General features: G+C 38.5%; 2 protein-coding genes across 21 annotated transcripts in view; one reads left to right on the top strand and one right to left on the bottom strand.

Moving 5' to 3' along the window:
- The first annotated feature begins 13 nt into the window (after positions 1-13).
- LOC123516896 lies at positions 14-9,585 on the top strand. 8 transcript variants are annotated; one of them, XM_045276643.1, is made up of 5 exons: positions 14-148; positions 475-693; positions 2,220-3,285; positions 3,528-3,636; positions 5,053-9,585. In XM_045276643.1, the coding sequence occupies exons 3-5, from the start codon at positions 2,230-2,232 to the stop codon at positions 5,475-5,477; spliced, it is 1,590 nt and encodes a 529-aa protein (XP_045132578.1). In that variant the 5' UTR covers positions 14-148; positions 475-693; positions 2,220-2,229; the 3' UTR covers positions 5,478-9,585. The 8 variants fall into 8 exon arrangements, with proteins under 8 accessions (XP_045132578.1, XP_045132581.1, XP_045132577.1 ...); XM_045276642.1 differs by having other exon boundaries at positions 98-185; XM_045276641.1 differs by having other exon boundaries at positions 129-218.
- A 960-nt stretch (positions 9,586-10,545) lies between these two features.
- The window catches only part of LOC123516929 (protein held out wings-like), a 132,388-nt gene continuing 115,841 nt past the window's right edge, over positions 10,546-27,092 (bottom strand). For 2 of the 13 annotated variants that reach the window (XM_045276706.1, XM_045276704.1), the window contains 7 exons: positions 22,488-22,604; positions 21,922-22,065; positions 21,229-21,319; positions 20,759-20,821; positions 19,653-19,955; positions 15,688-15,776; positions 10,546-12,500 (listed from right to left, as the gene is read on the bottom strand). In XM_045276706.1, coding sequence (XP_045132641.1) covers positions 15,700-15,776; positions 19,653-19,955; positions 20,759-20,821; positions 21,229-21,319; positions 21,922-22,065; positions 22,488-22,604 — 795 coding nt within the window. In that variant the 3' untranslated portion in view covers positions 10,546-12,500; positions 15,688-15,699. Of the gene's footprint in view, positions 12,501-14,603; positions 19,956-20,758; positions 20,822-21,228; positions 21,320-21,921; positions 22,066-22,487; positions 22,605-27,092 lie in introns of those variants that run through there. The other 11 variants (XM_045276709.1, XM_045276708.1, XM_045276707.1 and 8 more) reach the window with 10 other exon arrangements.

Raw genomic sequence — 27,092 nt, 5'->3', positions numbered from 1 at the left:
AAACCTGAGGGTACTCCAAGCATGGTACTCGTAGTTGTTCTATCTTCTTGAGCAAGGCACAGGTATAGCGAGTGGCATAGGGTCACAAGCACATTGAGGAACATGCTGCAGCCGCAGTGCCTCGGCCAGTGCCAGAGTGGTGCCGCGGGTTTGTTTACATCAGCCTCGTCTCAGTCAGCTGGCCGGTCTGGCGACACTCGTGTTTCCTGCCTTGTTTTGTAACCTGCTCCATCTTTTTAGTCACACACTTCATATTATTTCCCTTAACAAAATAGAGTGCTGAATTTCGTAAGGTGTAGGTATATTCAAACCTTAGATAAATAAAACATTTACTAATCTAATTGTTTCCGTGTCTTTAACAGGTCTATTTAATTCCTTTCGCTAGGTAGCACTAGTAAGTTGTAATTCTCTCTCGCATGTGGTCTATATAGTTTTCTCTCACATGTGGTCCATTTAATTCTATTTTTCTTCAAGGTCTGTCACCGCCTCGGCCATGGTGGCCTTTAGGCCGTGAAGGGCGACCCGCAAGTGTGGATTTTTGGTGCAGCGGTTTCTTCTTCAAGCTGCGATGTGTTTTGAATTGGGCTTTCGCCCTCACTGAGTGTGTCTCAACACTAATTAGACCCAACACTGGCACATCTACTAGACTCCTGAGATCTCGGTCTGCCCTTCAAGACCTCCAAGCACGTTCAGGTTCGTCCTTTAGAAGACAGCAGAACAACTCACAAAATCTGACCAGCTGCTGCTAACATAATCATAACTGTAAATGTTCTCTTAGGGGCACTGTAGAGTTGTGTCACCACACGTCACCCGGCCCCATCAAATTCTCCAACAAGAGTGTGTACATGATAACAGGAACAGGGACAAATGCTTCATTTGAAAATTTATTGAGCATGAAGAATCAGAGGAAACAAAGTGATTATAAAATTTAATATGCCTATTGAATGTAGCTAAATGATATATGAAATTTTTAATGGCATCAAGTACCACACATCAAGGAGACTGGCCAATTAGAAGGAATGACAGTCTGAGATATGTATAAACATGGAAAAATGTCACAGATTTTGCTTTTTTTAATACTCGAGAGTAGAGACTACATTAGTTCCAATAATATGTGCATGTTCCAAGGTCACTTATTTTAAGGAAAACTATATTTCCACCACAGCACTTACATAGCTGCAGAACAAGCAGGAAGGCTGTAACACTTACTCAGTGGGTTCATTGATTATAGTTGTGTGCGAATCCCTCAGGCAAGACACACTGGAATGCAAGGTAAGGCAGACTCACAAACAAACAGGAGGCAGATAGGGTAAAGAACAACCACTGGCTCATTTACTGGGTCTTTATTTACAGAGATACACGAGCATGATTGTCACGGCCACAGACACACGTCGTCACACTATAGCATCACAAGAATGTTATGTCCTCCTTGCCCTGCACTGCTAGTGTCACTATCACATAAATGTCTCACAGGCGCATCACAGACAGAAAAGAACCAACTGCTAACTCCTTTGCATTCTCCACAGGAAATCCCACTGTAACTCTTACTGATATTGGGCTGATTAACTGTGCAAATTTTCTTTTCTTCCTTCTGTCATGGCCCCAACCATTATAGCAGCTGTCCTCCGTGGCTCTTAAGTGGTTGGCTTGGCTTCTCTTTTCCTCTGTGGCCCTCGTTGCAGACTTCACAACAGGCTGCTTGTGTCTCTGTATATCCCAGGTTCAACTTGGCTGGATGCTGATTGGTCAACACTCCTGCCCAATCCCCTGCTACCCCCTCACAATGAAAAAATTTCTCCTTGTCTTACAGCACAAGTCGCATTGCCTGCATCTTCACTACTCAAGGACAGCATTAGCAATGTCCTCTACTATGCCTCCCTTTGCAACAATATGAACTAGAGTAACCTTTCCCCCAAAAAAAATCAGTTACTTGTTTAATTGAAAGAGCAAAAGCAAACAAATACTGTTAACTTTATGCACTCACAGTATTGGAAACCTTGATGTTGCGGGGCCATATAGTATTTTTGTATGTGTGTGTGTGTGTGTGTGTGTGTGTGTGTGTGAAAAAATTAATATGAATATGAGAAAAATGTATTTGTAAGTTCATTTGAATTTATACTGCCTGACAAAATCCACACTGGTATTTAAAAATCATTGCACTTCAGAACTCAATGGAGTAAAGGATGAATAGAATTTATTCATTATAGTTGTCTTTCCAGGGAGGGACCAATGCAGCAAACACAAGAAAAAAGCATGGGCAAGTATGCTGAAGCATCCACAAACCATGCCCAGCCTGCATCACCTTGGAACAACAAACCATCCAATACAAGAAGTAAATGTACCAGACCACATTCTAAGACAACTGTTTTTGGTGCTTCCTTAAAGACTAGAATGCACTGCAATCATTTGGTGCCAAAGTGCAGGTGTTCTAGCATCAGCCATAGGAAGAGAACACATAAAAGCAAACATGTAGTGCAAGGACATGGTCTTCAACAAAGAGTAATAAGTTCTAGTTGCACTTTGCCCAAAGATGAGATGAATGGAAGGAAAATCTATCAAAGCACTAATGAATCTCATTCACTTTGTGATGCTTCATGGAGAGCCAAGCTAAACCACTTGGAAGACAGGTCCAAAACTAATAATGGAAACCATCATCACAAGTCAAATGATGGAGATGCAAGAATTTTGAAGAAGAAACTTCGCTTTGAAGATGAAGTAACAGATGTTAAAGGAAGGTATAACCCTGGTCATGTGAGACATTCTGTCAAAAATATGAAAAATGACAGAAGTCCATGGCAAGATAGTAGTCATACACAAAACAGAACAAATTCCGACAAAGACCAAGAGTGGAAAGCTAAGCAATCATCTAAAGAGTATTGCAGGCTCTGTGAGGCACCAGATAAGAGAGATTTTGGTGGAGCTAAGAGAATAAAGAAAAAATATCAGGTGCATAATAAAAAACATGCTATTTGCAAATCTGATTTAAAACATTATGATTCCATATCACACCATGAAATTTGTTTTTTATGTCAAAGATATGGAAATTATAAGTGTATACATAATGATAATTACTGCACAATTTGTAATACACACATTTATTGCTCACAAGAAGACATAACAAAAAGTGAACCTTCTTTATGTCACCAAGGCTCCACTCCAGCAAGTGTTGGTGGTGGTGAAGACAAATACTCTCCTTTGAACAAGATTCCTTATGAGCCAAGAACAAAGTTTGTGAAAAATCTAAAAGAAAAACTAGAGACAAACTACATGAAAGATAAGTCTGATGTAAGTTGGTTATAAGTTTTTATGGGAATATTTAATATGCTCATATCCCTCTTATTTTAGGGGTAGGGAAGTGAAAATTTGTTTACCTTTGTTATCATTTGTGGATACTTAAACATGTATATTATAGTTTTGAAATATATGGGAGGATTATGGGAATATTTGCACATTGATTGAAAAATTGTCTGATTGGATTTGAAAGACAATAAGTGACAATATGATTTGGAAATTATTATCATTTTCAGCAAAGAACAAGTGTGGAAACAGGTGCTGCATTGAGAGAGGAGGAGGGATATGAGGATTCACCCAGGCATCAGGCCAATCAACGACACCACAAACATCATGGCAAGAAATGTAAGCTGGTAGTGTATTTAATAATTGCTGCACAGGAGAAACTTCAGAACATAAAAGTTTCTATACATATTATACATTTTTGTCTCCAATGTTTTACATATTACTAAATATAAATAATAAAAAAGCATATATATATATATATATATATATATATATATATATATATATATATATATATATATATATATATATATATATGCTTTTTTTTATTATTTATTCCTTTTTCTTAAAGATTCACAATATGCTGATCTCTTTTTAAGTAACCAGTTTAAATATTTTAGTAGTGTGTGCTTAGCTGTAGAGGATTGGTGGGAGCAGAGTTGTCTTCATGATGGTGAATGTTAGCAAATAAAGTCTCACTTTGGACTGGTACTATACCTAAACATGTTCAGCCATCAGAATATGTCTACCGATTTTGAAGGAAATTGATGTTTCAATGTGATGGTAGAACATTTTAATAGAGATTCAGAGTTGCCAACATTGGCATTTAAGTTTGGTGCATACCTGTATGTAATGTCTAACTTTAGGTAGGAGAGTTTACAGCAATATGAAATAATTGGAGCTCCTACTTGCAGCATTAAATGCATAATTTTCATGAAGGAAAAGCAGTAGCCTGGAGAAAATGAAATAAAAATTCATCAGCAGATATCTTCCTTTATATATATATATATATATATATATATATATATATATATATATATATATATATATATATATATATATATATATATATATATATATATATATATATATATAAACAGGAAATCAAGAATTATCCTAATAGGTTTATTTTCTGCTGTAAGTGAAGAACATGTCCTTCATACTTACTCCTTATGGAAGCCATATGTATGTTGTTAAGTATGTCTAGTTAAATCTAATGATAAGAATATTATTTCAATAATCCCCTTCAAACATTAGCCATTTAAATGGGAGTTTTACTAATATTAGATAGCAATGGACACCACCAGTTTTCTCGGTGGGAAGCTGCTGCAAGCAGGAACAGGAAGTGAACTCTTTACACTTGTAATCAGTGAAATAGGTCACATTGCTATTCAGCCACACAACCCTGAGATAAAGAAATATAAAATATTGGTGCTCTTTATCATGAGAACACCTTGCATTAATATGACACACATTCTAGAACTAGCTCAGAGTTCAAACCTTACTCAGTTTTTTATTAAATGGTTTCCTGAAATTGTCTTGTTATATTAGACAGTCACTGAATCAGTAGGCAAGATTATGGAATAAAGCTCATAGAGTGGAAGCTGCATCTCTCCTAACTAGCCTACCACTTATGTATGTACTGTATAAGTGAGTTGGTTAATTTATTACCTTTCAACTTGTGAGAGATTTGGCCAGTACATCTTGATACCAAGTTGCAATGTAAGATAATTAACAAAATATATTTTGTTTTAGGTCTCCATCGATACCAGCAGAATGAACGCCTGTTTTTGGAGCCAACAATAGTCAATAGAAAGGGGCAGAGTCTGTGTGCTGAGTGTAGTGCACCACAGCCTAGGAATCCTCATCGAGAACCTTACCTCTACCATATCACTCTTGGAGGTTTGAAAACAAATGGTGATAAAAGACTTGGTACTGCTTCAATTAATGGATTTTCTAACTGGGGCAAGGAAAATAATAGAGTCAGCAATATGAAGTCAAAGAAAGTATCAGCTGATAAATCTAGGTTTGTGTATGCCAAATTAAATGACAGAATTGATAATGTTTTGGGTGGGAAGAACTTACACTCAGAACACTCAGCTCAGTTAAGTTCTCCCATTTCTTCATATACTAAGAGACCTCCCAGCCGATCAATGGCACTAATGGACCACATCATTTGAGGTCTGTGTAGTTTATTTGTGCAAACCAGTCAAGATTGTTACTTGTCTGTAAGAGCAGGCTGAAATATATATGTAGTCTGTGTGTGTAAATCAATCAAAGAATGCTATAAGATTCCAACTCAGCTTATGTTATGCCTCAATATCTGCCTTTATTGTGTGTATGTGTGTATTTACCTAGTTGTATTGTACAAGGTTCGAGTGGAGCTGATAGTGTCCTTTCTCCATGTATCCATTTCTTTAAAGTTATGCATAGTGTGTGTGTGTGTGTGTGTGTGTGTGTGTGTAAGAGAGAGAGAGAGAGAGAACACTAATTATGCAGTGTTGGATTGGTAGGATTTTGTTCTTGAGTTCTTCAAGTCATTCTGGACTGTGCATAAATGGGATATCCTCATTAGTACAAGTTTATGCTTTAATGTACATCCAACTCACTAGTGAGTTGCTGGTTTAGTTGTTCAAAACTCTCATCATATGTTTAAGTGTCTTGACACTAATGAATTAGTTTACCCTTTCAACATTTTATTGAGCCAGGCACCTCAAACAAAATTCTTTCTTTGAAGTGCAAATTTACAAACTCACAAACTTTCAGAACTTTAATTCCACTGATTTCAAAACTTCTCCAGTTGTAGCATTTGCAGTTGCAGGAGACACATTTGTGGAAGCGGTTCGCTCTAGTCATTCATATTATTTTCATGTTTTATTCATTATTGCTTTCATTTGACACAAAACAATTTCCATTTGTCTTCAGTGCATGAAAAAAATTACTAAACAAGCATGTGACTTGTTGCCATATTAAATAGGAATCTTCAGTGACCTCACTGTCAGGACCTAATAATTACTAAAACATGCTTCTCATGGTATCAGGAATGGTGTTGTATTTCAGATTTTATCTGAATTACAAGAAGATACAAACTGATGATGTTTAGTATAAAGCCTTCTATCACTTACAAGGGAATAAAAACTTGGTCACACTATTATTGTACTAGAATTGAGTAAGGAGGTAGAAATGTACTGTAAAGATATGCAGTTTGATTTTTTTTTTTTTTTTTTTTCTATCATTATTTTTCTTAATCTGATAGGCCAGCTTTCTGGGAAGGAATGCCTACAAACCTGTCTGTGGTTCCTGAAAGGGGCAGAGAAGTGAAGACAGTGTATGCAAAGCTTTTGTACTCGCACTGTCTATTTCCAGCATTTTTATAAATTTATGCTAAACATTGCCCATAACACTGTCTTACATAATGTGTGTGACTTATTGTATAGCAGGCTTGTGACATATTACATTATGTGATGAGCCAGTTTCACAGAGTTGAAGGGAATATTGTGGGAATTAATGTGAATTTTATAAGCATTCCAAATATCACACTATATTATGTCAATGAATTATAGAATCTCATTGGGCAGTCCAGCACACACTTACTTTCTACTCGCACACACACACACACACACTCTCTCTCTCTCTCTCTCTCTCTCTCTCTCTCTCTCTCTCTCTCTCTCTCTCATTGGTTTGAGACTACAATTTGCCTTTTGAGAAGTATGAGAAACTAAAAGAAGTGGACCACAGAAAACTTTATCAGGAGTAATAAAACCACAGCGTGGTTGGTAGCCAATGATCTTTTTTCCTTTTTAAACTTATTGAAACATATGCTGTTTGCCAACCTCAGACAGGTCTTAAAGCCATTGGTTAAGCAGCCTTACAAAGTGTTTAAAATTAGCACATTTGAGTAGTCCTTATATGTCAAGTTTAAGGTTTTTAGAAACACAACCTCTTCCTTACCTCTGTTTGACTAGGTTTTCATACATATCATTTTGTATTGGCAATAGATTATTGTTGGTTTAAAATATGGAATGTCCTACTGGTTGAGGCCTTGCTCCCTGAGGCTGTACGGGAATACTAGTTGAGGCTTCACGTCTGCTTCAGCCTTGCACTGGCAGTAAACGATGTTTATTTCTTCCACATTATATTACGAACTAAGTGCCCTCACAAGTAGTGGCTACAGAGTAAATATTCATCCATCAACCACAATCATCAGCAGGTCCTGTGTTGAGGATCAACATGTACCTTCAGTGGTTTTGAAATATTTTTCTGTTCATATTGATTATGGCGTCACTTACATTTTTGTACACATTGCACACCATATTTTGTATTGTCAAGAAAGTTATAATGTAGGTGCTATTTGTGGATGGCAAAAAAATATTTTCTGAAACCATATGAACTATTTTAAATTAATATTTAAAAATTGTATACTTTTTTGTCATAATTGTCATATTGCACTACAGTGAGATAATATAATTTTCTCATCTTTAACTTGAGAGCTATCAATGTTGACAATCATATGAGTGCAATCTTAATTAAATTAAGGTTTGCATTTGTTGTATCACTAATTATATTTTATTTTTGTTCAAATTTGACCACAATTGCTGGCAACCATTACAATATACAAATTAAATGTATCTGAAAACACAGTGTAAAGTTTTAATGAAAATGCATAATTCACGTTGGTACGATACTCTTACGTCAAATTGCATTTGGCAAGTTTGTGAGATTTTTTTCTTTAGTTTATTTTTGTTTAATAATATGCTATTCCACACGCATGCTGTCTTGTTTCTGCACCTTGCTCGTTCCAGTGGTCTACTGAGTGGTCATTTCTGAGGGCTGATGCCTCATAGAACTTCAGCACTTCTTTAATTCTTAATCTTTACCTGTCTACATCTCTAGGTTTAGAATGCACTCCCTACTTTATTGTAACTAGATATTTCGACTTGCACAATAATTCAATGAACAAAAACAGTAACATCCATCATGTTTTATGTTATTAAGCTCCCAGATATCTGCTGTAGGCTGCCTTTGACATGGTGGATAAATGGGTAAAAAACTCAAATTTGTAGTCAGGAGTAATGCTTTCTGCTGTGACTAGATTCAAAGTGGTGTCCAAGACTCCAGCCAGGGAACTCACAACCCCCTCCCCATAAGAATGAAAAAAGGTTTCAAATCAGAGTAGGTCTACATAGTTATTTTCTTTTATGTATCTAAGACTTTGAAAAAAAAAAAAAAATCAATATATATATTACTATGTTGTAAAGCTACCAACACCAGATAGTGATAAAACACTTGAAATATATAAATATTATAAAATGGTCAGGTACTCTTCAGGTGACTTATGTACAGTCTGCGTAAAATCAGGACAACAGAGCTACTATGGAGGCACAGATGAGTGGTTTTGGCATATGAAATATTTTTAGTTAGTAAACATTAGTAACTCCTGAGGCTACTTGCACAAGCATTAGGGATTCATACTGTTATCATTAAGGTGAAGCATGAAGTGGATATCATGCACAAGAATATTTAATGGATTCTGCCATCTCTACCTCCCTACATTACATTAGTTTATTATTAAAGACAACCATATTCAGGAGAGGAATGTTTTCACAGATAAGGAATAGAGTTTTTGACTGTGCAAAATGAAGAAAAACAAATATCCTATGAGAGCATCAAAGCAGTCACCCAATGAACACTTTGCCAGTGTCGGTCATGACTGCCGACACCTGCGGCAAAGACAAACTTCTCCTCATATGGTCAACTAATTTTAAAGAAAGTGAACAGGGGAAGTTAAACTCTGGATTTGTATTAAACATTTTATATTACTGAGAATAGGAGACTATAAAATCAATACATTCTGCATCTTGATGAGGATTAAAATGCATAGTCCTACTTATTACGTTGCAACACATTCAAGGTTGATTCCATTCCCAGGGTTATAGCAAGAAGCCAGCCTCATTAATCTAAATTTGGGTTAAGGAAATTAAGACCAAGTTAATATAATTATATACATGTAGAAAATGACCCTACACAATTTTAATTTTGAAGAATACATTTAAGGTTAGTACCATTGGGAACCACCAGATTCCCACCTTAGTGGGTGCAAGCGACCCACTTCAAGCAGCACCAATGACTTCTTGATGTCCCTTATATAGATAGAGGAATAATTTTTTTCATATAACTCACATAATTTACAGGTGATATCTAGCAGAGAGAGAGAGAGAGAGAGAGAGAGAGAGAGAGAGAGAGAGAGAGAGAGAGAGAGAGAGAGAGAGAGAGAGAGAGAGAGAGAGAATGAAAATATGGCTCTGATGCAATGTTCTGACCTCTTGCTACACACTGGTGTCTGAGTAATTATACTTATGTATAGAACTGAAGGTTTAGAGAGAGAGAGAGAGAGAGAGAGAGAGAGAGAGAGAGAGAGAGAGAGAGAGAGAGAGAGAGAGAGAGAGAGAGAGAGAGAGAGAGAGAGAGAGAGAGAGAGAGAGAGAGAGAGAGAGAGAGAGAGCTGCTTGTATCCCAATGTATATACATTATAGATGTTAAGGCCTGTGAAACTTGTGTGTGTGTGTAAATATATATATATATATATATATATATATATATATATATATATATATATATATATATATATATATATATATATATATATATATATATATATATATATATATATATAAGTTTTACAGGCTTTAACAACTATGGTGTGTGTGTGTATAATATATATATATATATATATATATATATATATATATATATATATATATATATATATATATATATATATATATATATATATAAGTTTTACAGGCTTTAACAACTATGTGTGTGTGTGTGTGTGTGTGTGTGTGTGTGTGTGTGTGTGTGTGTGTGTGTGTGTGTGTGTGTGTGTGTGTATATATATATATATATATATATATATATATATATATATATATATATATATATATATATATATATATATATATATATATATATATATATATATTTTTCATCTGGGAAAGAGATAAGAGACAGGACACAGCATCAGATTGAGAGTGACATGATGAAGGCAATATTGAGATGACACAGGCAAATAAAGAGTTAATGGGGTGAGGTGAGGCATAGGGGTCTCCATACTTAAGAAAATAATAACATCTACTGAACAGAGATTCTTATGCTTAATAACTATAACTCTTAGTTTCACTTACCAGATTACTATGAACACTTGCTGAGGCTAACATGTGTACACCACAGTACATTGAGTATCTACCCAATTATTTGCAAGAGAAAATAAAGATTGTCAGACTGAAAGCTTCACATGGAGTAACTGGAGCTCTGAGGAAGTCACAACCAAGATCAAATAATTAAAAAACTAAATTAAAAAATTTAAAGGTTCAACCAAAATGAATTTACATCCTAGTAAAGTTGGCACATATGTTGACCTGCTGGAGCTGGGTCAGGGAAACTGACCTGCCAGCAATGACCTGATTTAGTGAATAAGACACCTGACTTACAACTACCTGTGATACCTCTGGTAAGTACAACTATACTTACATTAATATTTGCACATGTCAAGACGAAGGCAAACCCCAGGGGACACTAAACACCTGGGTTATGGCACAAACAGCAACATTGGAGGACTACAGTAAGAAATAACATTTGTGGATTACACCCTCTATCCCCATAACTATTACTTCAATTTACTTATTTTTGTGTAGTTCCATGCTTAAGTACAACAAATGTAAGTACAATAATGAGATGATGAACAGTTATGTACACCTCCTTTACTCCCCATTCAGTCAAGTGCACACTGTTCGGCTTCCTAACTGAACCGGGTCCTCCACAAGTGTGGCCGCCTGTCTAGTTCTGTGTTGGCACATCACCTCCCTGCTTGGGGGCTGCTGGGTGACACCGTGAAAGGCACGTTTGGAGGGCTTGTGAAATACAGAGATACACACAGTACTTCCAGTGTAGCAACAACATCAAGGCACATGTTGCTTTCTCTCTTGCTGTGAGTTTCATGAATTTCATGGGTATCCAAAACAATTGTCAATATAATAATAAATATAAGAAACTGCCATGTGAAAACTATATAAATTATTACAATATAAGGCACTTAACGGGGCATTTTTACATTCAACACGTCATTGTGGGGTGCAAGTTAGGGTATGGATTAGTCAATCCATTTGAATAAAATAAAAATAATATGATTTTCTTCCTGAAGTCAAGTTTCCCAAAACCATAATTATCAATTTTTTAATGCCTTTATACTTTTTCTGCTTTAGTTTGAAACACTGATGCTGGTGTCAGAACAGCTGCACCATCACTGACACCCATCACTCCTATGCTGTCCTTTTGGCATCTTACAGAAAATTCATTTATTTGCTTTAATATCTAACAACAGGAGTAGAAGGGGCTCATTTCTAAACTTAACATGACACCTTGTAATAGAGTCTATCGAGATTCATTAAACACCTATCTCTAATCTACGTGATAAAGATACAACACCAACAACACAATGACCCTAACAATAAAGCTGTGACCAAGCTTAACATTAGCACCATCTCTAAATGCACACTTTATGTAGTACCAGTCTCATGTACTCAAAATGTCAACTAATTGTCTCACAAATCGATCACCTTCCTCACTGGAGATTCTAAGTAAGAGCTGCCTGTAACTGAGCACTGCCTCACCCTAAGAGCTGTACTATATGTATATATATTTATGTATATATATAATATATATATATATATTTTTTTTTTCAAATTTGTATGAGGTTTTTGTTGTGCTACTTAGTACTTCTAAACAATGTTAGTACTTTAAAGTTTAGTTGACAAACTGACAGTTGTTGAGGGCTCTGGGCAGGCAGGAGGAACATGTGAGCACCAAGGCCACTATACATGTGCACAATTTCCCTGTGCCCGCCCAACAGGTAGCGGCCCCATCCTCACCCACAGACCGGCAGTGTGGGAGCCGTATGACCCTGAGGTCAATAGCCTGCCCTTGGGGGCGGCACTGAGTGGTGGGCAGGGCACGTACCGAAGGTGGAGGAGCTGGGGAGCGATGCGGCGGCACCCTGAGCGCAGCGCGGTTAGTGGTGTATCCTAGGGTGAGTGGTGGTGGTGGTGGAGTGGTTGGTGGTGGTGGTGGTGCCTCAGTGCTGGTCAGTAGTGACACGAGGAACACAAGAGAAGGAGCCCGGGCGGGTTAGCAACGCGCCAGGTCAGCTGAGGGACCAGGATCATCCGAGCCAGAGGGGAGTTAACAGAAAAAGAGAAACGAATGTTAGTACATTACACTGGTGCAGGATGCCCCAGCATCATATTCTAAATATTATTTTTATTATTATGATGATTATTATTATTAATATTAAGAATTTTACACATGAAGGTGCACTGCATTATCAACCCATTAACCCACTGGCTGAGGACACAAAGCTATAGTATGTATGTACAGTGCCCACCTACAGTTGCTCTACAGTGCCCTGCTTGGCAGCATGCATGCGGAACCACCCGCTATGTGAGTGACAGCGCCAGCCACAAACAGGCAGCAAAGTAGGGAAGAGGAGGAGGAAGAGGGGCCAAGATAGTAAGCAACCCTTCACTAAAGGGCTAGAAGGAGTGCAAGAACACTGACAGCAGTTATGATGAGCATGTTTGGTGTGGTGATGGGTGGTGTGTTAGTGTGAAATGATGACATGATGCATGTAACAGCTGTAAGCCAGATGTCGTGTGCAGTGTCTGTCATCACCTGTGTGCTAGCTAACAGTCTTCATCCTTAAACATGATAATAAAACGATGATCCACTGAGACATGCCCTCAAGTGGTAAGAATGCTACTATGTGCTGCAACTAGGCCAGCCTGTATCTTCAACTGGCTTTACTGAGATGAAGGATCATGGAACAAATTGAAAATTGTGATTTTTCATTGTTTTAGTTTTTAGGAAAAGTCAAACATATATTTTTATAATGACATTTTACGAAAAAAAATATAATGGAAAAGAAAAGTGTGTGTGTTTGTGTGTTTGTGTGTGTGTGTGTGTGTGTGTGTGTGTGTGTGTGTGTGTGTGTGTGTAATTTCCTATATGTATGTATATATGTATATATATATATATATATATATATATATATATATATATATATATATATATATATATATATATATATATATATATATATATATATATATATATATATTCAGAAACAAAACATGATTTCTTGAAGAACGCATGTCATACAGTGAAAATATCACAAGTAGATTCTTATGATTTTTTTAATACGAATTCACAGCTCAAACAAAAAGCGATGCTCATAACAGACACACACATCTTTACAATGAGGAGGTTTAGTTATATATTCATTATGAAGCAAAGCTACAATAGATTAATAACACTGAAGCACTTGAGACGACCAAAGGAATGTCCGATCAGAATGGTCAGTCTCTTCTTGACCACGGATAACAAACGTGTTCCTCTCAAATTGCCTCAAAACAACACATAAGCTATCTTTTACAAGAGAAAAAATGAATAAATAAGTATGAGAGATTTTACAGCTGAATTTGCAGCAAAGTAAACACATTAGATTGATATTGAAGATGAGAGGATAAGATTACTGCATTAAGCAAACAAGTGTAATGAATAGGAGAGGGCTATCCTAACAGTAACAATTTCTCATGAGAGTCCAACACAAATATACTGAGGAAGCAACTACAACAACAGGTGGAGTGGAGAGTGATGTTTTCCTTTTAACTATGCCACTGAAGGGTTTTGTGTAAATCTCTCTTTCTTTCATAACACACACACACACACACACACACACACACACACACACACACACACACACACACACACACACACACACAAGTACACACAAATATCAATATGTTCTTTAAACAACGCAATAAAATCCTAAACAACAACAACAACAACAACAACAACAACAAACACATAATGAGACAGTGATGTATGATAATGATGGTTGTGTTTTATGCTGTGCTTGTTCAGGAATGTAACTTAACTTCTGGATGTGGCTGGGAGGAGATCAGGAGGGATTCAAAATGGTGAAAGTACCAAGGAGACATATAAAGGGTTCTAACAAGGCTACTCTATGGCTACTGTCCCACTACTGGCTGGTTCCTCAGGCAGGCTGGTGCGGCTCTTATGACCGTTAGTTGGGTGTACGTTAGTCATGACTACAGCCCAACAAATACCTCATGGTAGGTTAGTGGATCATAACCGTCTTGAGTCTTTTCCATCTCAAATAATTATATACATTTCTTGTGCTGAATTCAGAATCCTTAATCAAATATTTCTTCTTGGAATGAAAAGCAATATTTACTCTTCTTCATCAATTTATTCATGACTTATCAATACGTAAAAATCCAGAGATATACAGATACTTTGGGCTCTTGTAGCTGTGACCTGTACTTCAGACATCAAGGCCGCAATCCTTCTTGGGCCTCAGTTCACAGTGGCATCCTTGCCAGATATCCTTACCAACTATATTCTTAAAGCATAATTTATGTGACTTAAAATACAGTAAAATGGAAACAAATAATGGCTGACAGCTCCCAATGTGTGAGGCCGGCCAGAGAAGTAAAGACTGGGTGTTGCAGCAATGAAAAGTTTAAGATGTTTTGTATTATACTTTCCCAAAATGAGTTACATACCTTGAAGGGTCCAAGTCCTGAACTGAGCCCCACACAACCTAACATCAGCTCCCCACAAAGCCTGACAACACCCACATGTAACTGGATTTCCTGCATGTTTTCTTTTTTTCTTTATGACTATAGCTGACCGACCTCACATGGGATGAGAGGCACTTAAGGATGGGCATGGTGAGAACTCCTCCAGCTGAACCTTATATAATCATTCTCAAAGAAACAATAACTGGAGAATTTATTCAAATTGCACAGAAGAATAACACTGGAAAGAATACAATGCTAGAGGAGTAAATGCCGTCAGGGTCCTCAAGGGACTGACTAGGATGCATGATTGATAGTCTCTTTGCAACATTTTGACAACAAAGATAGTATCTGTCAAATGTACTCCATACAAGAAAAATGGCTTTGCAGAAAATCTACATAAAAAGAGAGAAAAAAGGGAGGGAGAGAAAAAGAGTTTGCTGGACGGAATGTCATCAAAGTGTGCAGTGGCACACTAAAGGAGAGTGAAGAATAACTCACCACGCCCGAACATCATAAAAATCTTTTATACATGACTACAATGTATTGCGTTTCCCCACATCAACAGTAATGACCAATCTCTCCACAGTTTTAGTGATGAATTCAAAATGGCCTTTTCTTTAAAGCCATCTTTAGTTACTTATCCTATAAAAACCACATTCTTATGACTCTTGATGTGGGGAAGTGAAGAGGAGCATGAATAGGTGATATTTTCAATGGGTGTTCAACTAACCTGGGTTGTGGCCTACGAGAGCGTACCCGTCCTTTGATAGGGGTGCTCCCGTGCCTGGCCCAAATGGCGTCGCTGCTTGACCGCTACACCTGAACAACACAACGTGATGGCATCATGTGGCAACGTACACACCGGACAACAACTCAGCCTCACCATGACAAGATCACCATTTATCTTAAGAGAAACTGCAAAAGCAACTTTACATCTACTTCAAAAGCAGTACACATGAAAAATTGCACTTTTCAGTTTCTACAATAAACATGTCATCTTGCCTCAGTCTCCCATTTGCTCCTCCATTCATGCACAACACCTGAGCTCAGAGAACTGTCTACACAATTTACCCTTGGGCTCCACAGTGCTTTCAGCAACTCATGAACTAGTAGATGGACATGACAGATCCTTCAATTAGGTGTTGGCACTGCCATTCACCCTGTTGTGTGCTATATATATATATATATATATATATATATATATATATATATATATATATATATATATATATATATATATATATATATATATATATATATATATATACATATATATATATATATATATATATATATATATATATATATATATATATATATATATATATATATATATATATATATATATATAAAGCATCTGACAGTATCTAAACTAGACAAAAGCAGCTTGAGTACATTTACTTCTTCACTGGTAACTAAAAAGAATGAAACTCCAACAGTACAAAAATAAATGATAAAATCACAAAATTCAAGAGCCTTGCTAGGCTCATGCTAGAGGCATCTTTGAGAAAACCTGATTTTTAAATATGTTTATGTACACTGTAGCACCACCAAAATCAGACTGCAGCTGGAAATGATCAAAGCCAGTTAGTTGTTAGTAGATGTTACATTACTGAGTTGTGGAAGAGGGAGGCCCTGATCCCACCCACCGTGACAGTCAGCAGTAGTTCCACCATTTTTGTGCTTGTGTTTATCACTATTATTATTATACTTTTATTTCAACAAGATCAAAATCTTTGTGCATCAAAATTTTACTATACAATTTTGAAAACTGAAGTGACCATGCTTTAAACACTTGAAACAGTTTTCTTTACCATTACAGACGTTATGACAGCAAAGTCTATTGCACACTATACCCTTCTAAAGCAAGGCACCAATAACCTCCATTTATTTATTTATTATTTATTTTTTTTCATGTTGGCTCAATGTCTGTACAATGATGAAATACAAATCCAGTATTCTTTGATAAAGGGATATCAAATGCTGAGCACAAATTAAAAACTTGTTTTACTCATCATACTTACTCAATTCAGCACGGAAGGTATTATCTTCCACCTCCTGGTTTATGTTTTAAATTAATGAATTTTATCACACTGCAAATTTAGTAACACTTGCTCTTTGCCAGGTGGTTCAAGGCCTCCCCATAACCTTGTAAGATAATGACTCAGTGATTAAGGTCAGATAGTTTTTACACTCAGTTACAGTGACAAGAATTGACTGAGTATATCATACTACACTACCACCTTTGAATTTCTATTGTGGTGGAAAATTTTCATCTCTATCCCTTACAAGATATCATGACTCCTCATTCTCATCATAAACTTACCACTGTAACTGAGCAAGTAAGAATCGTGATCTTTGTTAAACACAACGCATCAAGCATTGGACCCGTTTCCTTTTCTCAACTCAATACAGGACTGAATGGTGTTAATTATGGCACGTTAGTGACCTCTAGTAGGCCATGTGTAAGAAACAGCTCCCCATGCATCTGCCTGGAATCATCATTGACATCTATGAAGCTGGGGAAATCTCTTTTTTTTTTTAGTTTGACAAGTTTGGCACCATTTAGTAATGAACTCCATGACAGATGCCTTGAGCCTCCCATCAGTGACTGGACCACAGACAAGATCAACACTGAGGTGCAGCTCAATCACCTCAAGCGCCACTCTGTCCTGTGGCACCTGCACCATGTCCCCTGAACCAGTCTGAACACAAACAAAAGTGAGTGTTGGTGTAGCAGCTGAGGCGTGGCTTTAGTAACCCACCTGCTGCTGCCACCCCTGCTGTTGTGTTAGTAACTTGGTCCCTTGGTAGTTTTATCAAATTAAAGAATCTATCACCATTGGGATGGATGGATGTCATACAAATGAGAATCAAAGTCTTTGGGTGCCTTCAAAAACCACATGGAAGATCCCTTTATGTTCAAGCTGACCAAATAGTGTTACCAATTTCACTTTTAGTTTAGAATGCAATACAAACCTGCTCCTGCTGAAAAAAGATACATATTAATTGCTTTACTTCATATCAAACTGCCTTTCTAATGTACAATGCCTAATAGCTTAGACAATTAAATCCATGTCAATGTTTTATGATAAGACAATTTGCAACACAGAATGGCAGTTTGATTTATTAAGAACTATATACAGCCAAACTCCTTTAAATTGGCTTCATGCACTTTCCAGTCATCTGTGTGTGTGTGTGTGTGTGTGTGTGTGTGTGTGTGTGTGTGTGTGTGTGTGTGTGTGTGTGTGTGTGTGTGTGTGTGTGTGTGTGTGTGTGTGTGTGTGTGTGTGTGTGTGTGTGTGTGTGTGTATGTGTGTGTGTGTGTTGCCCACATGGGACAATCCATCTGGTGTTTGCCCGTTAGCCTGGCAGGGGGAGGAGAGGGATCATAGGGGGAGGAGAGGGAGGCAGAAAAGGGAGCCTATATATCCTCTTAAACCACCACCACCCACACTACCATCTCCTTCCTAAACTTGACAGTCAGTCATCTCATTTGGTGCCTTTGATGTAGCATTTTCTATTTCTATTAAACTGAGTCATCAACACTAGTAATAGTAAACGATTAATCTCAATCCTCAAAAGTCTGCAGCTACCAGACACAGGGAGTTTCTTGAAGGACTAATCTATTTGCAAAAACAGACAACTATTTCAACTGCCAGGTTCTCCCTCTCTTCACCCCACAAGGTGTCACCACACTGACAGCAGAAGTGTTTCCCCTGGTGGCCCATGCATGGAGATTACACTAAGAGAGACAATTTAAAGGAGTTCTGTTGGTTTAGATTTTATGCTGAGGGGCTAAAATAAGAAAAGTTAGGCAAGTTTAATAATACTAGAAAAGTGAGTATAGTTTTGATTAAAATTAAATGCTCTTAAATTATGTAAAGCATGCAAGATTGCTGACCCAAAACCAGGAATATCTAGGGTAATGCATCCACCACCATGACCAAGAGGCTATTAAGTACAACCCTATCAATACCTAACTAGTCTAAGTAGTTACACCTTATTACCAATAAGAAAATATCATTGTAACATAGCATTTAGCCACTGCATTTCCATAGCACTCTTAGCATAACAGCTACCATCCTACCTAATTCACGTAATATAAATAAATACGGGTATAACTTTCACAACCTCAAACAATGACGATTATAGTAAAAGACTTTCTAGTTGCTTCAGAATGCATGGTGTCAAGAAATCCCTGGCACCAACCCTCGCCACAACACTCCTCTGAGGCACAATCCTTTGTTTTGGCAACCATGTCAAGTGATCTAAAGTCATTCTTTTCAATCTTTTCTCAGAGGTAGAAAAAGCACCATATAAAACATTAACAATGAAAGCACTGGCCACAAAATGGAATGCAATAAACAAATCACTGGGCTTATTATGCACGCTGAGCAACACTGGATAGCTTAAAAACGATGCTTTGAGAAATTAAAAAGAAAATGTAAATATATAAAATGAAAACAATCCAAGTCTCATTACACAAGACAACTACAGGTCCACCAAGCCTCCTGGTGGAGCCCACCGAGGGCAGACAGTCCCTAGCGTGGCGCCGCACACACCACCGCACACTGCAGTGCTGTGGCAACATGGCGAGTGTGGCTAACTCTGCGGGTGTGTGAGCGGGCGTGGGTGCGGTGGTGTGGGTGGTGTGGGTGGACTAGTACATGGTTCATCTGGCAAACAACCCACCAGTGGCATCCGGGGGGTACTCAGTGAGGAGGGGGGAGCTGAGGGCAGCGTAGTTGGCATACTCGGCGGCGTACGGTGCATACATCAAGCCGGCGGGAGCATCACCGGCAGCGATGAGGGGTGGTGGCATGCCAGCACTGGTGCCATTGAGCAGCGCAGTGGTGGTGGGCACTGGGATGCGGGTGGGCATGATGAGGGGATGCCCCCCCAGCGGAGTGGCGGTGCGCAGCGGGGATGGGAGAGTCATCCCAGGTGTGAGCAGGCGTGGGACTTCCCCTGTAAGAGGACCCAGTCCCTCAATTTCTGGCAAGGGACAGGGAAGGAAGGTTAGTGAGTCAGTCCACCACCGCCACGCGCATCTCCTTCACCTTGGATTAGTGGCTCAGTTATGCAACTTAAAAATTGAAAGAAAAAGAATGAAAATGTAACCAATATATTTCAACATAAAAGTAAAGATTATACGTATTAAATAACCCAAAAACCTGATGGTTCATTCCAACTGTTAATTGCAAATAACTATGTATATTAACAAAGCATTATGGGTTACTCAGTATATATGTAAAAATTTCAAAATGAAAATAATTAATGCATTAGTTATAAACTCAAAAGTCATTATAGTAACCTATTCTGTACACAATTCAAATCAAACTCTAGCAGTTGCAACACTAGTAAAGTGAAACCAAGAGGCAACTGCCTGGGTGAGGTGTTCATTGTAAACTTTAATGATCTAAGTAAATTATCAAAAGAGAACAGAAAAGAAAATGGTATTAGTGTTAACAATATAATTCTTAATAATGCATATACCATATATATATTTTAATAAATGTTATATCCTTCAATAATAACATGCAAACTAGTGAAAGCATTCATGAGAAGCTAACTCTTCCTGACCCCTTCTCAATGCAATTTTTGGAAGCCAGGAGTCTGTACCAGCATATATATTAATTACTTGACACCTGTAAATAGACACAAAATTTATCTTACCATTAAGCAGAGTGAAGATCAAATTTACAAACTTAAGAATGATAAATAGCTATTGGTACATTAAAAGAAGTTAAAATTAAAAATAAAGGAAATAATGACTTAAAACGGTAAGAGTACTATACCGTTAACTGGGTACAGTCGTGCCCCGTTATAGTGGCTGCTCTGGGCAGAGGCAAAAAAGGCCACTGTAAGAAAATGGCCAAAATAAAAAGCAACATGAGTGACTGCAATCAATGTTAAATGGGGTTAAATGGGTTTAGTTCACATGTACGTAAGTGGCCAATGTTAGGAGGTGGCCACTCTAACGAGTCGACTGTATTGGACCAGTAGAGGGAGTGAGGCAACATGCTGGACCAGACCGACGTTGCTGAATGTCGGACAAAAAGGAAGAAGTTCAAATCTCACTTAAATATTTTAAAGTAAATTTCTTACTACATGAAGGGCCAAGCATTACAAACACACAGTGCATGAAAACACTTCATACTTACTAACTCTAATTATCATTAAAGCAATGGGACCAGCAGGGAATATAGGTAATATAATATTAATGAGAGGCTCAACAGAAAAGAATTATAGGCAGGTATAATCCTACCTGGGTTCTTACTCGAGGAATCTCTGTAGGTGCCGTTGATGATGGCGAGTTCCATCAACTGCCGCTTCTTCAACTCGTCCTCACCGTCAGCCTGTGGAGGGGAGGCAATGAGACTCACAACAAAGCAGCACACAACACATAGAGGGTACCCATAACACTACAACACATTTCCCAAAACCTCCTACCACTGACTGATTACTTATGTGGTGTCTGTAACAATGAAGTATTTTGCCTAAAATTCTGGTAGTACAGAATTGTCAAATTTCTCACCACAATATGCAACAATGCACAGCACTAAAGGGACTGTACAAAATTTGCATAAGAACATACATAAAAAAAAGAGAGAGAAATTTTTTTTTTTGACCAATTGAGTACAAGATTTAAAAGTACTGTAGCTGCACAACAAAAACAAAGCCCAAAAGTGAATTGTGATTCAGAGACAATGTGTCAAACTGCTGTGAACGAATTGAGTATTGTTGAAGAAACCTAAGTATTGAGTAAGATAGAGAGAAAGAATAAAGATGTGCTACCTAAATCAAACCAATGTGTTTTGCAAAAGATATAACAAAACAATGATGTGTAAAATCATGGAAGGATATATGGGATGTACAAAATAAGGGAAATGGATAAGTGTTATTGTGCTCTGTGATGGTGATGACGTAGAAAAAAGATTGAGAAAGTCACGATACTTACGGATGGCACCAGCAGCTTGCGGATTTCTTCAAGGGCACGCTGGATCTTCATCTTGGCCCTATTCTCTGAATCCTCAACGCTGATAAGGACATGAAGGTCTTCATTCAGGTGCTCCCAGTTAGGCTTCCCGCGGTTCTGCTCCTCCTGAGATAAATACCATATTTAGTTGTAAGTACACACACACACACACACACACACACACACACACACACACACACACACTAGTGACACGTTACCTCATAATGCCATGCAAGAGGATTACTGACAGCAGTAATCCCAACACAACACTAAGAAAATATTATTCTCCTTTCCTCTTTGGGACTCCAAGTTCACTGAATGGGATGTCGTCCTTACACACCAGTCAATGTAATGTGAACTGAACCATGTCCACTTTCATTATCTAAATTTTTTTCTTTAATTCATGTTTAAAAAGAAACGTCAAGATGAATGCCAATTCTTTCTAAACTGCAGCATATTGCATTGATATGAATTTATCCTGAAGAATAGAAAGAGGAAACACATACTAGAGTTACCTACAGCTTCTCACCCTACACCGGCTAGCTTACCTTCTTTTTGTCCCGCATGGAGCCTTTGCCACGCACCATAATCTTGCATCCTGTCTCCTGCTCCAGCTGCTTGGCTGTCATGCCCCGTGGACCCAGTATTCGACCCACGAAGTTGAACTGGAAAAGAGAGAACATTCATTATTTCCATATTGGGCTAATATAAATTGCCAAGTCTACTTCTTTCACGTACTTTAAATGGACAGAGAATAATGTGTGGATGAGGCTGATAGGAGAAACTGTTGAAAATTGTTGTTTCACCAAAATAGACTTAAGAGAAACGATACATATTATTACGGAATTGTGGCAAATAAAAGACTGTTGGCCTCTTATTTATTTTAAGTTAGAGTCTCATAATGCATATTTTCATATTTTCAAAGGCCATGAGGTAAGTCAAACTCTTGTGAATGCTTTGATTTATTTCTTTTCTTTTTGCCCGATAATGAAATAAATATATCAAAATTTTCACTAACCATAAAAATATAAAACATCTGAAAGCCTAATAACCTCCAGTACAGCTTGATGAAATGAGATGAGATGAGATGACGCCGAACACTAGACTGGAGGTTGGTGCCCCGGGACAATCGGTCAGTGCAGTGGGACAGACGGGTATAATTATATGCCCCATCACACCGCCCGTCACAAACTCACAACACGGTACGGTACCTACACAACACTACCCTTTACTTCAATTAGCATCTAGTTGAGTGTAAGATCATAAACTCGAAGAGGAGCTCCTGCATTGAGATTACTATTTTTTTTTCTGCCTAGACCTAACTACTCACTCGCTCTATTCGTTTATTTCTCCGCAGAACAGAAAAAAAGAAGAAAAAAATCGCAGAGCCACTACAGGCCACACGTGACAATACATAACATTCACGTCACTCGGTTTCAAAACAATTGTGTGTGTGTGTGTGTGTGTGTGTGTGTGTGTGTGTGTGTGTGTGTGTGTGTGTGCACGTGGAAGTTCGGGCGGAGGGTGCGGGCGACCAGCTGTGCAGAGTTATTAATACACGGTCGGCGCGTGAGCAAGAAGGCTTCCTAAATATAGCGGTACCCGACCAGCCTTACGCCGCCACCACCGCCACGCTTCATACAATACGCCTCCAGCCTTATCCTGATCCCTTTAGTGTCACCTTCGGAATTACTATAACGTAGTAAACAAATGTTCTTCTGACCTAAAGCATAATGAGCTCTGGCAATGCTCGCACACGCCATGGCCCCCCAGAGCGACGTAGGGTGGAAGAAAGTTGGCGGTAGGGTGGGGGCGCTGGCTGGCTTGCTCCGCTGATACCCACCAGCCTGTCTTCTAGTAACACAGAAACTTTCACTGACTTCCTAGTGCATTCTAACAGTTTAAATCGGAATCCCAATCTTGTGTTCTGAATAATGATATCATTCATGTAGCTTTCCGTCAAAGGAGAAGTTCATCGGTCACTGGTCTGACTGGGTTCGGGATGGACTTCACTTGAGTTTGGTATGGCTGAAGCGGATGTGATGCGAATAACATACGTCACGTCGTTCATGGAGGATTTTGCGTTACATATTATCCTCCGCCGAGTAGTACAAAACAACAGACGAGGCTGAAGAGGACTGAACAACAACGAATATACAGTACGGCAAAGTGAAAGAAGCACGCCCTTACACAGCAACAAACAAGTCTAATATGGTTATCACGGATGGTCTTTTTTACCTATAAATGACGCAGCAACCTTGTTAAACTATCGTTAGAGACAACAGAGAACATTTGAAAGCCTCGGTAACTTCTAGAACAGCTTGCTAAACGTAGCTGAAGAGAAGTGGAAACTGGGCTCTTCCTCTGACCGACCTTCCTGACTTCGTAGCCCTAACAACAACGACAACGACGACCTTCCATTCTTGTGGATTCAAGAGAGAGAGAGAGAGAGAGAGAGAGAGAGAGAGAGAGAGAGAGAGAGAGAGAGAGAGAGAGAGTTATGAAGATGAGGGAGGGAGGAGGATATGGGGGAGGTGAGTTAGCTGTGGGCGTCTGGGCATCCCTCCTCCCTCCCTCCCTTCCTTGTGTTTACTCTCATAACCAAACATCCCAAATACAGCCTGTCATCCCTCCTTCCTTCCCTTCCCTGCTCCAAGACACCCACTTCCTCCTTGCTTTTCCTCACTCCCGACACATCTGTATTGCTATCTTCCTAAGAGCTATCTTCAGAAAGACTTCCCTCTCATGGCGACCATTTTAAATTTTTAAGGCCCATAGAGACGACTAGCCGATTTATAAAGGTAATTTGTCTTGTTGGTAATGCAAAAACCTTATTAACGTCACTAAAATTGCAGAAGCACCCTTAAAAACCCCTTGTAACTCCAAGTAGAACCCTTTGAAAATTGTGGGGGAAATATATAGACTTCAGACGCTCATTTGACTTCTCTGTTGTGACGCCTTAAAATAAATCCCCCAATTCCTACTCTCTCTCTCTCTCTCTCTCTCTCTCTCTCTCTCTCTCTCTCTCTCTGGAGCTACGTTCTCCCATACATACAATTCGAGGAAACACCCAAAGAAAACAGCAACACTCCCATATCTTTCTCTACGAAAAAGTTAAAACAAAAGAAGGTGGAAGAGAAAAGTACCACGGTAAATACAGGGAAGGTTCTTACATATAAATGGGGGAAAAAAAAAGTAGTGTGAAAAAAAGAAATGAGGCGAAGGTTAAAAAAAAAAGTCCATAAACAAGGTACTAATACAAAATATGGCAACCAGAGAAAAGAAACACTTGTCATCTCGTATAAAGGAGGTGGAGGTGGAGGAATAAAGAAATCTTGAAATAAAGAGAGAGAGAGAGAGAGAGAGAGAGAGAGAGAGAGAGAGAGAGAGAGAGAGAGAGAGAGAGAGAGAGAGAGAGAGAGAGAGAGAGAAAGAAAGAAAGAAAGAAAGAAAGAAAGAAAGAAAGAAAGAAAGAAAGAAAGAAAGAAAGAAAGAAAGAAAGAAAGAAAGAAAGAAAGAAAGAAAAGAGAAATCATTGCGTAGCTCATGAAAAGGAAGGAAGAGAGAAAGAAAGAAAGAAAGATAAAGAAGTCATTGCGTGGCTCAAAGGAAGAGAGAGAGAGAGAGAGAGAGAGAGAGAGAGAGAGAGAGAGAGAGAGAGAGAGAGAGAGAGAGAGAGAGAGAGTTATTTTAAAGGAAGAGAGCTGTATTTTAAAGGGAAGCCAATGTCATTTGTCAGAACCGTCGGCGGCTTGTCAACATCAGTATGGGCAAGAGACAAAACCTTGAGGCTCATTCACCAGGTGCGGGCGAGGCGAGGCGAAGCGAGGCGTCATTCAGTGCCGCGTAATCCTGTGCTTTATATACTTTCTGTTTTGGCAGCAGCAGAACGGGAACTGTTTAGGATACGCCCAGGCCTCAGGGAGCATAACTCACATACCCTAACGTGTGTGTGAGATTCTTTTGGAGAGCGGAGATTAGGAAGGGAGCACAAGAGGAAGCCTAACTTCCCGCGTCTCCCTTACCTCTTTCGTTACTGGGACGCATTTTTGTCTCGAGTTTTGGGTGTGATTAGACCATTTTATCGACATTAGGAAGGGTCTATGGAGGTCAGAAGATTAACATCCAGAGTCTTCACTATTCTAATCCTCATATAAGTTTCTGAAGGTCTGGAAAATCACCAAATAGTAACCAGAAACGCGTCATGGTACTGAAGGGATTAAGTGTTGTGCTTCAAAGTGTTCAGAAACGCTTCTTTACGCCGCATCCAAATACTTTCCAAAGACTCTACTTGAAGCTACACATTTTTCATAGTTTTATTTATTTATCTTTACGGTTGTAGTGACAGATTCAACAAGATTTCTGCGATGATAAAAATGAGGAACACTCGAGGATACGGCTAATCAGTCATCTCTGGCCTTAGAAAATAGTCGTGGTGAGAAAGATATGAGCCTCAACACCACGGTCTCTTGCCATACACCTCGGGGCATGGAGACACACCATCCACTCCACCCAATGCCCTTCTTACTCTCCCATGACGCACCTCACTGTTACCCTACCGTCCCCTCCAGTCCATTCCGGTGCCTCCCATGTTGAACGCCCTGTCTTAATTCCCTTACAAGGTGCCGCCGCCTTGCTCTCCGCACCCAGGGTTCCTTGGCGTGGGAGGCACCGTGTTCCGCCCTTCTGTAGCACGTGACTCTTATTTCAACCCCTTCAGGACTGTGAGCACATTTTTACCATGAGATTTGGGTATGATTAAACGATTTTATTTGCATTAGATAGAGTCTATGCAGGTTAGAATATTAATTGTCAGTCTTCACTATTTTAATACCAACGTAACTTTCTGAAGCTGTATAAAATTGCCAAATAGTAAGCAGAATGCATGTGAAAACGTGTCATGGGGGTTTAAAACTTGAAATATTTACCTTGTAGTAAAAATTAATTATAACTAACATTCTCATCAATGCATGAGTCAATATAATCACTCAACGCTGCTCTTTATTCAATATTCAAGTCATCTGTGTTCTAGATTAGTTTATCACGATGAAATCATGTTAAAATTTAGTGTATCTATTTATTTACCTAATTGTTCGTGTTCTCTTCCTCTCTTCTTTTTTTGTCTCCTTATCAAAGCCTGCTTCCCAAACCAC

Source organism: Portunus trituberculatus, chromosome 41, assembly GCF_017591435.1.
Source record: "Portunus trituberculatus isolate SZX2019 chromosome 41, ASM1759143v1, whole genome shotgun sequence".
NCBI classification, from domain to species: Eukaryota; Metazoa; Arthropoda; class Malacostraca; order Decapoda; family Portunidae; genus Portunus; species Portunus trituberculatus.
Note: the sequence above shows the minus strand (reverse complement) of the source record. Positions and strands in the feature narration are given on the sequence as shown.